This window comes from Carassius auratus, chromosome 22 (genome assembly GCF_003368295.1).
Source record: "Carassius auratus strain Wakin chromosome 22, ASM336829v1, whole genome shotgun sequence".
Lineage (NCBI taxonomy): Eukaryota > Metazoa > Chordata > Actinopteri > Cypriniformes > Cyprinidae > Carassius > Carassius auratus.
The window spans coordinates 6,215,768-6,231,101 of NC_039264.1; the positions used below are offsets into that span (position 1 = coordinate 6,215,768).

Consider the following 15,334-nt stretch of genomic DNA (forward strand, 5'->3'; position numbering starts at 1 on the left):
GGTTCGGGCTATTCACAAGCTCGGAGCCCTTCCCCGGACAGCACGCCAAATATGCATACCATACCTCAGCTAATTATATGTAAGTATGAACTCGTGAAACAACTGATAAAATTATCCACCCCATAAATATAGTATTAACAAACTTTGATGCAATAAATAGGGTATGATTAAAAAATGAGCGTCCCTCAAAAAACATCTACATTTCTGTCTCTTTTCAAATGTGAGTGTATTTAATTAGTTGTATTTATAGGGGTTATTATAGCACAATTTTATACTAAGGGGGTTACTATAGAAACCACCTGGAACTCACTAATTTTCAATGCCTGGCTACAGCCATGCTTATAATTATTGGTTCCTTAGCTTTCCCTCTATGAGAACAGCAGTATCTTGCCTTTTATAGCGCTCTCTATCAGGGGGAAAGTATAGCGCTATTATTAGAGCTGTGATTTTCTCCTTGGGACACTAGAGAGCGATGACTTGCCAAAATATTCAACAGAACATACCGTATAGTAGCTACGTGATGTATGTGATACAGTAAGTCTAATACATGCTCTCGAAATTCAGTTGAACAAAACAAGCAGTAAACAAGAGAGCACAGGGTGGGATTCATATTTGAAGAGTTTGGTTCCAAAACGCTATAAATCCATTTTGATTAATTCGAGTAAAATTGTGTTTGCCGTTCCAAGCATTCACATCTTAAGGTTATAATAATAAAATAAAATAAAAAATGATTAATAATAATAATAATAATAATAATAATAATAATAATGCATATCCAGTTTTATTACTATATATATATATATATATATATATATATATATATATATATATATATATATATATATATATATATATATATATACATATACATATATATATATATATATATATATATATATATATATATATATATATATATATATATATATATATATATATATATATATATTCCAAACACCAGCCTTCAAAATCGTTAAAATTGAAAATTTAAATTACTAACACCATAAATGAACATTTACAAAGCATTGTACAAAGACTTGTTTTTATGTTTTTATGCAGTCATCTGAAATAACGGCGCGAGACATAATTACATCATCGCGTTCCAGTGCGTAAGGTGCCTCCCATAATTAATTTTACTCCGTCCCTCGAAACAGGAAGAACAGAGCGCTCTTAGTTTGCTGAATCTGTACATTTTTACGCAATAATTGTGAAAATGAAGTTCGTCTCAAAGTTGCTCATTTGTCTCTTATTGCTCATGTGTATACTCGTGTACGGTAAGACTATATTTATCTTTTCTCCAGTTGTGTCTGATTTGGAAACAAAAACGGTGTTCGTGATGGAGGGAGATTCAGTCACTCTACAATATGGCATTTGGCCTCCATTCGAAGAAGATTGGGTTCTTTGGAGAACGAAAAATCTCGTAGCTGAACGCATATGATATATGGATGCACGTTTCAGGGATATCTGTAAAGATGTCCCGTGTAAAGACCGTAATAAGAGACTCAAAGACAGACTGAAACTGAATCGAGATGGATCTCTGACCATCACTAACACCAGAACCACAGACTCTGGACTTTATGATTTACTGATCAGGAGTTTTGGTCTCCGTGGAAGCAGAAGTACAAAGCTGTTTCTCCTTGATGTTCATGGTGAGTACATTTTTGATTTATTAAAAGCTGCTCTTCAGCTGTAATGGAGATGAAAGTTTCTACTCTCACCATCTCCAATAAGCTTCTATGGACATCTGTTTTAACTGTCTATTATTTAATCCGAATTGACTTTTGGTGGCTTTATATCCAGAGTTATTTCATGTTGTGTAACTTGTTTTTCTTCATTGTTTCCCTCTCCGTAAAAAAGATCCTCCAGCAGCTGTTGGTTTGTGTTTCAGGTGTTTCTGATGCTGATCGAGATTAAATGAAGAGAAAGTCAGTGAAGGAGGGAGAATCTGTTACATTAGACACTCGTGTAATAAATAACCAAAACAATTCAATAACATGGTATTTCATGGACACTCTCATCGCTGAAATCACTGGAGATCGGAGTTAGATCTGTACAGATGTTCAGTGTAATGATAGACTCAGAGACAGACTGAAGCTGGATCATCAGACTGGATCTCTGACCATCACAAACACCAGAACCACAGACTCTGGACTCTATCTATTACAGATCAGCAGCAGCAGATTCAGCATCATGAGGAGTTTTAGTGTTCAGTCAGTGGTGAGTATTATTGAGTCGTGATGCACAATATATCCATCTCTGATCTTGGAGGTGGGTGATTTGAGAGCATATGAGACAAGAGCATATCCGTCGAAGAGGTTTCAAATTCTGCAGAGATCAAATAAATTTCATTGGCATAAATCTGTGGTTCCCAATCCTGGTCCTGAAGAACTCTCATTAGTGAAGACTCCAAGACCTCAGATGTGTGTGTGTGTCAGATAAGAAAGATAAAAAACGTGAAGTATTGGGGGTTCTCAAGGACCAGGATTGGGAACCACTTGCCTAAATAATGGAAAAATATTTTGAGTGGTCCCTGTAAATGCTCAGGTAATATAAAATCATCATGTAAAAGTAACATGGCATCATACCATGAATACTTTCATCAATGAGACACTCAATTCTATTTTCAGAATCATTTTGGAAAAAAGCTTTTGTCACATAAATAAAATTAATTATCAATATGAAAAATAATGACGTTTCGAAGCATTAAAGCATTAACTGCAACAGTGTTAACACAATCCACAGTTTGTATGATAAATCATCTCTTAGCTGTTTTGCCTGATTGATTACAGGCACACAGCAAAACAAAAAAGAAGCTAACAACGTATGCTAACCTATATTTTTTAACTCTTTGATGTGTTTTGCTGTTTATATACTTAATTTGTGGGGCTTTCATTACTTTGATTAGCCTACCTAGTCTGAGTATTACTGCAGTATGTATTCAACAATGCCTTAAACAAACATTTACAATGAAAAAAAAGTGTAATTCATCCAAATAATTATTATATATATATATATATATATATATATATATATATATATATATATATATATATATATATATATATATTAGTGTACAAATGCATTTATGGCCTAATAAAATGTATATTAGCTAGCCTGGTGTGAGTATCCTTCTTTTTTTAACAAGTCAAAATTTTCTAGCCTCCACAGCCTCAGCAGTAACTTTATTAACACCAAACTAGGGCTGGGACAACGCGTCGAGGTCATCTATGACGTTGACGCAAAAAATACGTCGACGAAAAATGTGTGCATCGATTCGTCGACCTGTTTTTATTTCTCTAAAAAACGTTTGCAAAACATTCACCTCATGTGCGCTGAATATACGATATGGCCGGATCAACATTTTGTCCAACGTTATACAGGTCCTTCTAAAAAAAATTTGCATATTGGATAAAACTTCATTATTTTCCATAACGTAATGATAAAAATTAAACTTTCATATATTTTAGATTCATTGCACACCAACTGAAATATTTCAGGTCTTTTATTGTTTTAATACTGATGATTTTGGCATACAGCTCATGAAAACCCAAAATTCCTATCTCAAAAAATTAGCATATTTAATCCGACCAATAAAATAAAAGTTTTTAATACAAAAAAGTCAACCTTCAAATAATTATGTTCAGTTATGCACTCAATACTTGGTCGGGAATCCTTTTGCAGAAATGACTGCTTCAATGCGGCGTGGCATGGAGGTAATCAGCCTGTGGCACTGCTGAGGTGTTATGGAGGCCCAGGATGCTTTGATAGTGGCCTTAAGCTCATCCAGAGTGTTGGGTCTTACATCTCTTAACTTTCTCTTCACAATATCCCACACTCTATGGGGTTCAGGTCAGGAGAGTTGGCAGGCCAATTGAGCACAGTAATACCATGGTCAGTAAACCATTTACCAGTGGTTTTGGCACTGTGAGCAGGTGCCAGGTCGTGCTGAAAAACGAAATCTTCATCTCCATAAAGCTTTTCAGCAGATGGAAGCATGAAGTGCTCCAAAATCTCCTGATAGCTAGCTGCATTGACCCTGCCCTTGATAAAACACAGTGGACCAACACCAGCAGCTGACATGGCACCCCAGACCATCACTGACTGTGGGTACTTGACACTGGACTTCAGGCATTTTGGCATTTCCTTCTCCCCAGTCTTCCTCCAGACTCTGGCACCTTGATTTCCGAATGACATGCAAAATTTGCTTTCATCCGAAAAAAGGACTTTGGACCCCTGAGCAACAGTCCAGTGCTGCTTCTCTGTAGCCCATTTCCTGCACACGCCTGTGCACGGTGGCTCTGGATGTTTCTACTCCAGACTCAGTCCATTGCTTCCGCAGGTCCCCCAAGGTCTGGAATCAAATCTTCCTCAGGGTCCGGTCACCTCTTCTCGTTGTGCAGCGTTTTTTGCCACACTTTTTCCTTCTCACAGACTTCCCACTGAGGTGCCTTGATACCCAGCACTCTAGGAACAGCCTATTCGTTCAGAAACTTCTTTCTGTGTCTTACCCTCTCGTTTGAGGGTGTCAATGATGGCCTTCTGGACAGCAGTCAGGTCGGCAGTCTTACCCATGATTGCGGTTTTGAGTAATGAACCAGGCTGGGAGTTTTTAAAAGCCTCAGGAATCTTTTGCAGGTGTTTAGAGTTAATTAGTTGATTGAACCTGATGATTAGGTTAATAGCTCGTTTAGAGAACCTTTTCATGATATGCTAATTTTTTGAGATAGGAATTTTGGGTTTTCATGAGCTGTATGCCAAAATCATCAGTATTAAAACAATAAAAAACCTGAAATATTTCAGTTGGTGTGCAATGAATCTAAAATATATGAAAGTTTAATTTTTATCATTACATTATGGAAAATAATGAACTTTTATCCAATATGCTAATTTTTTAGAAGGACCTGTATAACCAATCCAGGGGTTTTTCTGCATTGATCTTTTTTTTTGGCAGCTGTCAAAGCTTTATTTGATCCGTGAGTGATGTAGAATAGAATGACTGCTGCGCCTGACAGGGCGCATACGAGAGAGAGCCCCGGCTGCGCGCATACTAACAGTCTTCAAACAACACGAGTGCTTCTTGCTCTCACTCTCCCTTGTGCATATTAATCAAAATCATTAGACACGATAGAAAAAGGGCGAAACACCAAAGTTTCACGCACGCTCGCGCACTCACAGTCTTCAAACTACACGAGCGCTGTCTTGCTCGCTCGCTCTCTCTCTCTTTCTCCCTCGTTCTTATTGACCAAAATCATAAGACACAATAGAAAAAGGGCGGAACGCCAAAGTTTCACGTGGAGCATTCTGAGATTTTTTTTTTTTTTCCATGACAGGCTGCTGGCTCCCACTGTTAATTTTTTATTTTTTTATTTTTTTGTAAAAGCACTCTCTGTATTAGCTTAAAGCCCTCAAGTTTACATTGGTTACTGTATTCTTTCAATTGCTCTAAACAAGTATTTTGGGTGACATCAAGTTGTTGTTATTTTCATCTGAAAGAAGAACTTTTTTCAGTAAGCTAGGCCCTATGTGTTCAGTAAGCTTGTTTCAGTAAGCTATGTGTTTTCAAGGCTTCAAGGTTTTATTCAATGCCATCTCTATACATGTGCAAAGTAATACTTTCTTAGTCAGTCTTTTATTTTGTAATTTTAAGAGCAATAAACATATATTGCGATGTTAAGGAATTCATGTTTTTTTCATTCAGATATGTAAATCAACATGTATAAATTGTTAGTAGTCAATTAATGGGGAGATAATCGAAATCGAATGGGTCTGAAAAAATTCATCGTTAGATTAATCGATGCATCGAAAAAAATAATCGCTAGATTAATCGTTTAAAAAATAATCGTTTATCCCAGCCCTACACCAAACTATACATTGTCCTCTTTTTTTATTCATATTATACTATCATACTTATTTTTCATGTTATATCATTTAGAACTATAATTAAAATCAGACACATATTTTCTCCTATTATTCTTTTACTTTAAAACATCAACATTTTTTCAAATTTTTTTCCAAAATGACTGCGCCACCATTATAGTTCTAAAATGCAAATTAAGATGGAGCAGTTTAAACTTTACAGATTAATCTAATCATTTATATAGATAAAATAATCAGCACTTATTTTCAGTTCAGTAGTGTTCATTTCATTTTTTTTAATTTATGAAAATTGTATTTTAAAATGAAAAATACAACTCCTGGGTTGCTTTTACTGTATATTTTGGGTCATCGTCCATTATAAAGCGCCGCCCAACCAACTGACTGAATCTGAGCAGACATTATACCTCTATACACTTCAGAACTCTTGCGGCTGCTTTTGTCTTCAGTCATGTCATTAATGAACATCAGTTACCCAGTGCCACTGGAGGCAATGCACACTCATGCATCACACTGCTCCACCATGTGTCACAGATGATGTTGTATGCTTTGGATCATGAGCTGTTCCAAGCCTTCTCCATACTTTTTTCTTCCCATCATTCTGGTACAGGTTGAACTTAATTTCAGCCGTCCAAAGAATACTTTTCCAGAAGTGGTCTGGAAGTGGGTCTTCCAATTTTAAAATTGCTACGAAAACCGTAGCTGCACCGGTTTGAGCTTGAACTTGCCCCTGATCTGACAGTGAGGGAGCTCAGAGTAATTTATCAATTACTTATCATCTATATTTTGATGCAGATACTGAAATATCTGACATGGTTCCATTACTAATTTTCCACAGTATCTACCGGATATACACAGAGACAAGTTGTGTCTATCTTTCCTCTCTGACAGTGAGTTTGACACGCATCTGCTTCCTGTTGATTAAAGTGGAGGTGCAAACAGGCCCCACCTAAAGAGAAGTGAAGTGAAGTGAAGTGAAGTGAAGTGAAGTGAAGTGAAGTGACATTCAGCCAAGCATGGTGACCCATACTCAGAATTTGTGCTCTGCATTTAACCCATCCGAAATGCACACACACACAGAGCAGTGAACACACACACACACACACTGTGAACACACACCCGGAGCAGTGGGCAGCCATTTATGCTGCGGCGCCCGGGGAGCAGTTGGGGGTTCGATGACTAGCTCAAGGGCACCTAAGTCGTGGTATTGAAGGTGGAGAGAGAACTGTACATGCACTCCCCCCACCCACAATTCCTGCCAGCCCGGGACTAGAACCCACAACCCTTCGATTGGGAGTCCGACTCTAACCATTAGGCCTCCCCCCCCCAAAAAAAATATGATCATAAACCACACTGCTCATTGTTAATTACAATGGTTTATACTTATAAATACTTATATAATTATACTTTAATAATTGTGTGAGTAGTAAAATTACATAAATGTGGCAAAAATGCATTTTAAGTATAGAAACATTTTGGGTCTCCCCCTCCCTCGACTCACAGTGCTTTGGTCCAAATGCCTGCTTTCCTCTTTTACATCACCTCAGTGTTAGTGGTCCATGGTTTTCCTGCGGAGCTTGGCTACTTAACCCTGTTGCTGCGGGTTGAAGCAACCCCAATAACGTGAATGCGAATTTTTACCAGAGGAACCCCACAAAAAAAAAAAAAAAAAAAAAAAAACTTGCATGGGACCCTCTTGAATGCAATTTTTACTGGGGAATAAATACACTTTCATACACTTTATTTATCTAACACACATACTTAGTATACACTTAAATTTTGCACATAATTTACATGTACATATATAACTGCATTTTGTAATATACCTGCCTACAATTGTCATTTGTATATTGTCATTCACTGTCTACTTATTTGTATTTTTTATTCTTTTATTATGTGTTTTATGTTCCGTCTCTGTCATTCTGTTGTACTGCGTAGCTTCTGTCACGAAAACAAATTCCTCGAATGTGTAAACATACCTGGCAATAAAGCTCATTCTGATTCTGATTCTGATTCTGAAAACATGACATTTAATTTACTCCTAGAAATGTGATTAGGCTAGTTTTGGACTATTTTTAAGCAGCAATTGAGCAGATTTTTTTGCAAAAACCTGGCACCCCTGCATCACCTACACAAACAAGTCCGGTGAGTGAGAACAAATTCAGTAGTTTTGAACCTCGACTGTCACATAGATCTTTGATAAGAATTAATATATATATATATTTGGTTAATTCATTAAAAATCGGCAGCTAAAAAGTAACTAGAAACTAGAACTCTGAGTAGTTTTTGAGAGGAGAACTTTAACTTAAGTACTGTTTTGACAGCAATACTTTTACTTGTAATTTTGTTTTTGTTTTTTCATCAATGTAACAGTACTTGTACTTAAGTACACATTTTCAACTATGATTTGGATATTTACAGTTCTACATATAAATAAAAATCTGTATCAATTATGGCCACTCTTGTGCCCCCAGTTGAAAAAAAGACAATGCCTGACTCTAATGGAAATGTTTGCAGTGTGTTTTCAGATGAAAAGCTGCACACTAAATCGACCCATCTCCTAAATATGTCTTCTGTAAGAAGCTGAGTTTGAATAGAAGTTCGAGTTGTGACTTAAAAAAAAAACTGTGATAAAATGTGATAGCTGATATAGTTTGCCTGTCTATTAAAAATTAGTCCCTAAGTTCTTGAGTAGATACTTGAATGTGTTTAGATGTATATGTACATTTGTAAATCACCCTCCATGTTTATTCTGTAATAGTTTGCTCTGTTTTATTATTGTACTGCCTTTAATCACTTTTAATTTTAAATTCAATTTTAAAGTAGAAGAAAAAAAAGTTTTTTTTTTTTTTTTTTTACCAAACTTTATTTCATTTCTGTTTTGTACAAGAACATCCAATACACAGTTACAACTTAAATGAACACCTCAGCTAACAGTTCCTACGGGTTTGGACGAACTTCAGCATAGTTTTTAGGTACATTAGTGAAGCGAACAATTTTTATTTGGGCGGCACTTGCGTTGATGTCCCGCCACATATATTCAGGAGAGAGCAGTTTACTAGGTTTGTTCAAAAGGAAATACTTGTTCAAGTGAGACTCCTCTTGCCATACCGCCTCAATGGAGCTTGCAGCATCAATGCTCATCTTCTCCCTGCAGGTTTTTGTGAGATGATATACATCCTCCAATGAACCACCAAATGCAGCACCAGCGTAATAATAATCACCTTCCCCAGCTGGAATGTATGCTTGAGACTTTGGACTGCGCTCATATGTGAATTTATCCCTTGAAGTATCATAGAGCCAAGGATGTATCACGCCTACCAGACGACCCAAAGACTCCACACCCCAACGGCCATAGAACTTGGTATCTATGTCCAGGCAGAAGATATAGTTGGCCTCACTGGCCAGTTCACTCTCTATCAGTTTCTCCAGTTTTTCCATCCTGCTCATACTGATGTCCTGCCATCTGCTCAAACTCTGAACCTTTAGAACTGTCAGACTACGGTTTTCACCCATCTTCACTTCAGGAACTAATTCTGGTTGATCTGTAAACAAGTAGTAATGCACTCGAAATCCAACAAAGTAATGCTGCTCTGCTGACTCCAGAAAATCTTTGACAAAACGTACGTATCTAACAAACAGAGAAAACAAATACAGTGAGATATATTACTCTCTAAATTTTTTTTAGGTTAAATACTACCCATTGCTGGTTGTATGGACAAATGGGCAACCGGCTAGTTTAGACAACTGCAGGGTTTGTCCATATTTTACCCAGCAACCCAACCGCTGGGTCAAAACGACCCAATTGCAGGTTTTGTCTATATTTTACCCAACACAGGGTTGTATTTAACCCTGCATTTTTTTTAGAGTGTTAATTTATCCTTTACTCATTAATATTTCCAGAAACAAAGAAAACATAGGAGGGGAAACAAAATGTACAATACAATACAAGAAAAGAAGTATCATGAAGGCTTACTTTCCCAAAGCGAAGGCAGTGGTTGCGATGGTGAGATTCTGTTGTTTGTAGATCGAGTCGATCAGTGTGGAGTCAAATGTTCCCTCCCAAATGATTGGAGCTGACCATGAAGTCACAGAAGCAACATCTGTCCGACTTCTTTAAAAACACACATACAACACTGTAAATCAATCTATTTAGGAGTGGAAATGGGCTATAAAGGTTGATACTATAACATAATACTCACCCTACCAATGCACTCTGCTGGTTGTACAACAACCTGTTATAAAAATTAACGAGCAGAAAGAACAACAGAGATTTGATTTGTTCAAATAGTCGATACACATTTAAAACATGGGTTTCCTATTTTTTTTATTATTATTTCCAACTATGACCTGAAGAATCATCGTTTAACTCGTTATTACTGGTCATCTGATCAGATCAACAAAAACAACCATAAACCAATAATATATTTGTCCTAAGCATCTGTCCTTTTTAACTATGGATCAACTTAAAAATAAAGTCACTTTTAAGAAGATGAAGTTTTACTTACCCTGGTGATGAGCGCAATCCAAAGGTATTTTGCTTCCATTCTAGGCTGATAATAACAAAGTCAAACCCTTACATATCTGAATTAGATTATGCTGTGTTTGTGATTTTGAACATGAACATGTACATAAATACTAGCATGTGTGTGTATGTGTGTACTACATCATTACTCACTTGGTGATGCCTTGTTCTGTTATCTGCTGATTGCATCTTGACTTCCTTGGGTGGATGATTTCGTCGGTGCCACCACTTGCAGATTTTAATGATAACAGTGAAAAGAACTTAAAATGCTCCCTCAGACTTGATAGTACATATAAGAGTAATACAAATCTGAAAAGGGTCTACTTTTATGTGTACACTCAAAATATCAATAAAACATTGAAAAATGAAAAATAAAACAGGATGTGCTTGTGTTTTTGAACATGAGCATGTACATAAAAACTAGCATGTGTGTGCATGCAGTTGCTCCTCATACTTGATGATGCCTTGTTCTTTCATCTTCTGATTGCATCTTAAAACAGTAGAAATAAATAATTCAGTAATACAAACTTCTCAAATCAACAGTTCCCTTTCAAGGGAACTTCGAACTGCATCCTCTAGGGGTCACTATTTGGAACGGCTTGTTGTGACCCTTGTCTGAAGCATACGCTCAAAAACAGCAGCAACATGTTGGCCGGCAGCAGCCCATGACATCACTACCGGTGTGAGTATAGTATAATAGGTGCCGGGAGAATACGTCATCTTTTTCTTCATATTCAGTGACAGCTGCTTTAGATTGGTTTGAGTCTTATCTATCAAATAGGAGGATATCTGTAGAAATTGGAGAACCTTCATTATTCCCTAGGCCAATCACCTGTGGGGTGCCACAGGGTTCTATTCTGGGTCCAGTTTTTTATTTTCTTTTTATATGCTTCCATTGAGCGTTTAATTTTGAGCGCCATAACATCTCCTATCAAATCTATGCAGATTATACCCAGCTCTACTTACCATTAGATTCTGGTAGTGAATCTGTAATTTCTCTACTAGCATGTTTTAAAGGATATTAAAGAATTATCGAGATTGACCCAGATTATCCTATTTGGGTCTAAACCACAGATTTACAAATACAGTGGTCTCTTGGGGCATTTTCAGTCAAAGAAATTGTGAAAAATCTGGGGGTCATTTTAGATGCTGACCTGAAGTTCGACAAACAAATACATTCAGTGGTCAGGGCTAGCTTTTTCCAGCTAAAGCGACTGCGAAAGTTAAAGCTCCTCCTCACCTTTCAGGATTTGGAGACTTTAATTCACACTTTTATTTACTCAAGGCTTGATTATTGCAATCCATTGTATGCTGGAATTAGACAGTCATCCCTTTTAATACAGTTACAGTACACGATTACAGTTAGTCCAAAATGTTGCAGCTCATTTCTTGACTGGGACAAAAAATCCTTTTACAGGCTTCTCTTCATTGGCTTCCCGTGATACAAATAATTGATTTCAAGGTTTTAACATACATGTTTAAAGCTCTACATGGACTTGCCCCTAACTATACATCAGAACTTTTAAGTTTATATTCCCCTCAGAGATCACTCAGTCAGATCTTCAGTCCAGCTGTTTTTAAATGTCCCAAAATCTCGGTTGAAAACAAAAGGCGACAGGACTTTTTCAGTCTATGCTCCAAAACTTTTGAAAACACTACCCTTAATTATCAGAGCTTCTCCTACATTAAGACTTTTTAAAGCATCAACATACCTTTTTTTTCTCAGGCTTATTCTTAATTTGGGTTTATCTTATGTATCTCTTAAATGCTAGGGGTTGTAATTATTATTATTATTTTATTGTATAATTGTGTTTAAATTATCTTGTTATGATTGGACTGAATACCTTCCAGCCCTGTTTTATTTGTGTGTACGTGCTCTGCTTGTGAAGCACTTTGGTTAACATTCTTGTTGTTTTAATTGTGCCATATAAAAAAGTTTGACCTTGAATTTGACCTTGACTGTTTTGTTTTAAGCGTGCATTTCAGTAGTAAGAGCGATCTCTATTCCCAAATTATGGTGTGTACTAGCAAGGTATTTAGAGTATGTGTAAATCCATGTCATCCTTATTTGACACTTGATGACACACATCTCTGTGTTTTTTGTTTGGGTGAAGAGCATGCACGCAATGTCCTTGAGGGGGAAAACTCTGCACACTTTCTGAAAACCTCTATGGTAAGGGTTGCACGTTATTAATCTCGCTCCCTTTCAATTCAATTCAATTCAAGTTTATTTGTATAGCGCTTTTTACAATAAAAATCATTACAAAGCAGCTTTGCAACAATTTGTATTGTAAACGCACTAGCATGCCTGCTTTTGTCCCAACAATGGAAACGCGGTTGAAAGGGAACGTCTCAGGTTACTTGTGTAACCATGGTTCTCTGCAATGCTTCGGAAGGAAGCTTCAGACAAAGAAGTGGATGTCATGTTCTCCCGGTGCCTATTCATACTATAGTCGCATTGGTAGTGACGTCATGGGCTATTGCAGGATCACAGGAAGCATTCCCCATAGCAACCCCAGAGAACGCAATATCTCATTCCCTACTCAGGCAACCATGGCTACATAAGTAACCTGAGACATTTTTGATGCAGCTCGAGTTCCCTGAATGGGAAAAACACATGCACTACATCTGCACTATGTTTTTCTTAATTCACTAGACTCACCTGCACTGGTTGTGGTTCAGGTAAATGATCCTGTAAAGAAAGACATAGATCTGAATGAGATTATTTGCTTGTCATGTACACAGAAAATTCTGAGTAAATAAATAATTGCTTTATATATTTTAGAGTTTCCTGTCCCAAACCTATCATTTAGAAATCCTGAAACCTGAACCACTAAACCACTCTTAATATAATTCTCCAAAAAAAAAAAAAAAAAATTAAATGGGTCATAAAATGCAGTTTTGGAAATGTAAAGTATGTTTGTCAAGGTTAGTTTATAAAGATTTTTGTCATTAATAAAAGTTGCATAAGCAGAATAGAGTGGCAATACTATGTTAAATACATCACGTACTCCTCCTGGCAACATGTCCAGCAGCGGTAATGTTACCAACTTTTGAGGAATAAAACCGCATTATTATCACATCAATTCACAACTCAAACACAAAGCAAGCCTCCTAATATTGCTGAAGAGTAATTACATACCCACTCAATACCATCCCAAAGAACACAAGAATGATGATAAAATTCTGACGGAGCAGCATTATTTTTGCATAGTCATGTCCACAGACTGATGAAGCGTAAGTGAGAGCAATAAAGCAAGAGAGATATAAATCAAGGAAGGAGGCAAAATAGACGGATGAGGGTGGAGCCCTGCATTACAGAACAATAAATGAGTCTCAAAATGCAAACTTGATTAACACTTTCAATGCCAGATTTCTTATAATAAGCCTGAAAGCTTTCAATTTATTCATAGGAAGAGAATTATTAGAACTCCGTTTTACTGATGTATATTTTAGTACTGATGTATATTATGAATATGTGTTTGTGATTTTAAACTAATCAGATGAAATAAACAAAACAAAAACAATAAATGAAAACTTAAAAATAAACCTGGCTTGACAGCTTTTGACAGTGAAACTGTTAATATTTTATATATCTAGAACTGTTATTAATTACAGTTCTAGATATATAAAAATATAAATATTTTTTTGCAAGGTTTGAGGCACTAAACAGCACCCGTGCTGAGAAAGCAGTTCCCCATCAGCAAGAAAAGACGCTTTGCCTGGACATAACTGATGTGCGGAAGTCTCTGAGGAGGGTAAACATCCAGAAGGCTCCAGGCCCTGATAACATACAGGGGCGAGTGCTCAAGGAAAGTGCAGACCAGCTGGCTTGTGTTCTGACGGATATTTTTAACATCTCGCTAGACCAAGCCATAGTGCCATCATGCCTAAAGACCGCCACCATTATCCCAGTGCCAAAAAAATCTTGGATCACCTCTCTAAATGACTACCGGCCCATCACACTGACTTCCATCATAATGAAGTGCTTTGAAAGGCTGGTCAAAGACTACATCATCTCTAGACTCCCTCTCACGCTTGACCCCTTTCAGTTTGCCTACCGGCCAAATTGCTCCACTGAGGATGCCATCTCCTCCGCTCTACACTCGAGCCTTGCACATCTGGAGGAGAAGAACACGCATGTTACGCTGTTGTTTCTGGACTTCAGTTCAGCTTTTAATTCCATCATCCCTCAACATCTAGTAGACAAACTGAAACCTCTGGGCTTCAGCACCCCCTTGCGGAACTGGCTGCTTGATTTCCTCACTGACAGACCTCAGTCAGTACGGGTTGGACAGAATACCTCCAGCGTCATCACCCTCAGTACAGGCTCCCCTCAGGGTTGTGTCCTGAGTCCTTTGTTGTTCACCCCGATGACACATGATTGCGTCCCTAGGCATGTCACAAATCACATCGTGAAATTTGCGGATGACACAACAGTGGTAGGCCTCATCAGGGATGACAAGGACCTGGCCTACAGAGAAGAGGTGGAGCAGTTGGCGGGCTGGTGCAGAGATAACAGCCTGATCCTGAATGTCGACAAGACCAAAGAACTCATTGTCGACTTCAGGAAGAACCAGCCCAGCCATGCTCCACTACTCATCAACAACATAACCGTGGAGGTGGTTAGCAGTACAAAGTTTCTGGGGGTGCTTATCACAAATGATTTTACCTGGTCTGTAAACACTGCATCACTGGTGAAGAGGGCACAGCAGCGGATGTACTTCCTACGGAGGATGAGAAGAGCCCATCTGCCTCCACCTATCCTCACCATATTTTACAGAAGCACCATAGAGAGCATCTTGACCAGCTGTATCTCAGTGTGGTGTGGAGGCTGTAATGCCTCTGACTGGAAGGATATGAGAAGAGTGGTGAGGACAGCAGAGAGAATCATCGGCACTTCTCTCCCCTCCATTCAGGACATTGCAGAGAACC

General features: G+C 37.6%; 1 protein-coding gene across 1 annotated transcript; it reads right to left on the reverse strand.

The window, feature by feature from the left end:
• Positions 1–8,730: 8,730 nt before the first annotated feature.
• On the reverse strand, positions 8,731–13,757 carry LOC113039522 (globoside alpha-1,3-N-acetylgalactosaminyltransferase 1-like). Its single transcript, XM_026197419.1, has 8 exons — positions 13,542–13,757; positions 13,062–13,091; positions 10,854–10,889; positions 10,553–10,627; positions 10,383–10,427; positions 10,077–10,109; positions 9,851–9,988; positions 8,731–9,505 (listed from the first exon to the last, which is right to left on the reverse strand). The coding sequence occupies exons 1-8, from the start codon at positions 13,598–13,600 to the stop codon at positions 8,815–8,817; spliced, it is 1,107 nt and encodes a 368-aa protein (XP_026053204.1). The 5' UTR covers positions 13,601–13,757; the 3' UTR covers positions 8,731–8,814.
• Between the last annotated feature and the right edge of the window lie 1,577 nt (positions 13,758–15,334).

Bases quoted from the DNA above. Each gene is read 5' to 3' on its own strand.
- LOC113039522 (XM_026197419.1), bottom strand. From the start codon at position 13,600: ATGCTGCTCCGTCAGAATTTTATCATCATTCTTGTGTTCTTTGGGATG. The intron at 10,110-10,382 runs GTAAGTAAAACT...TTTTTATAACAG, and splicing joins GGATTGCGCTCATCACCAGG to GTTGTTGTACAACCAGCAGA. The intron at 9,989-10,076 runs GTGAGTATTATG...GTGTTTTTAAAG, and splicing joins CAGCAGAGTGCATTGGTAGG to AAGTCGGACAGATGTTGCTT.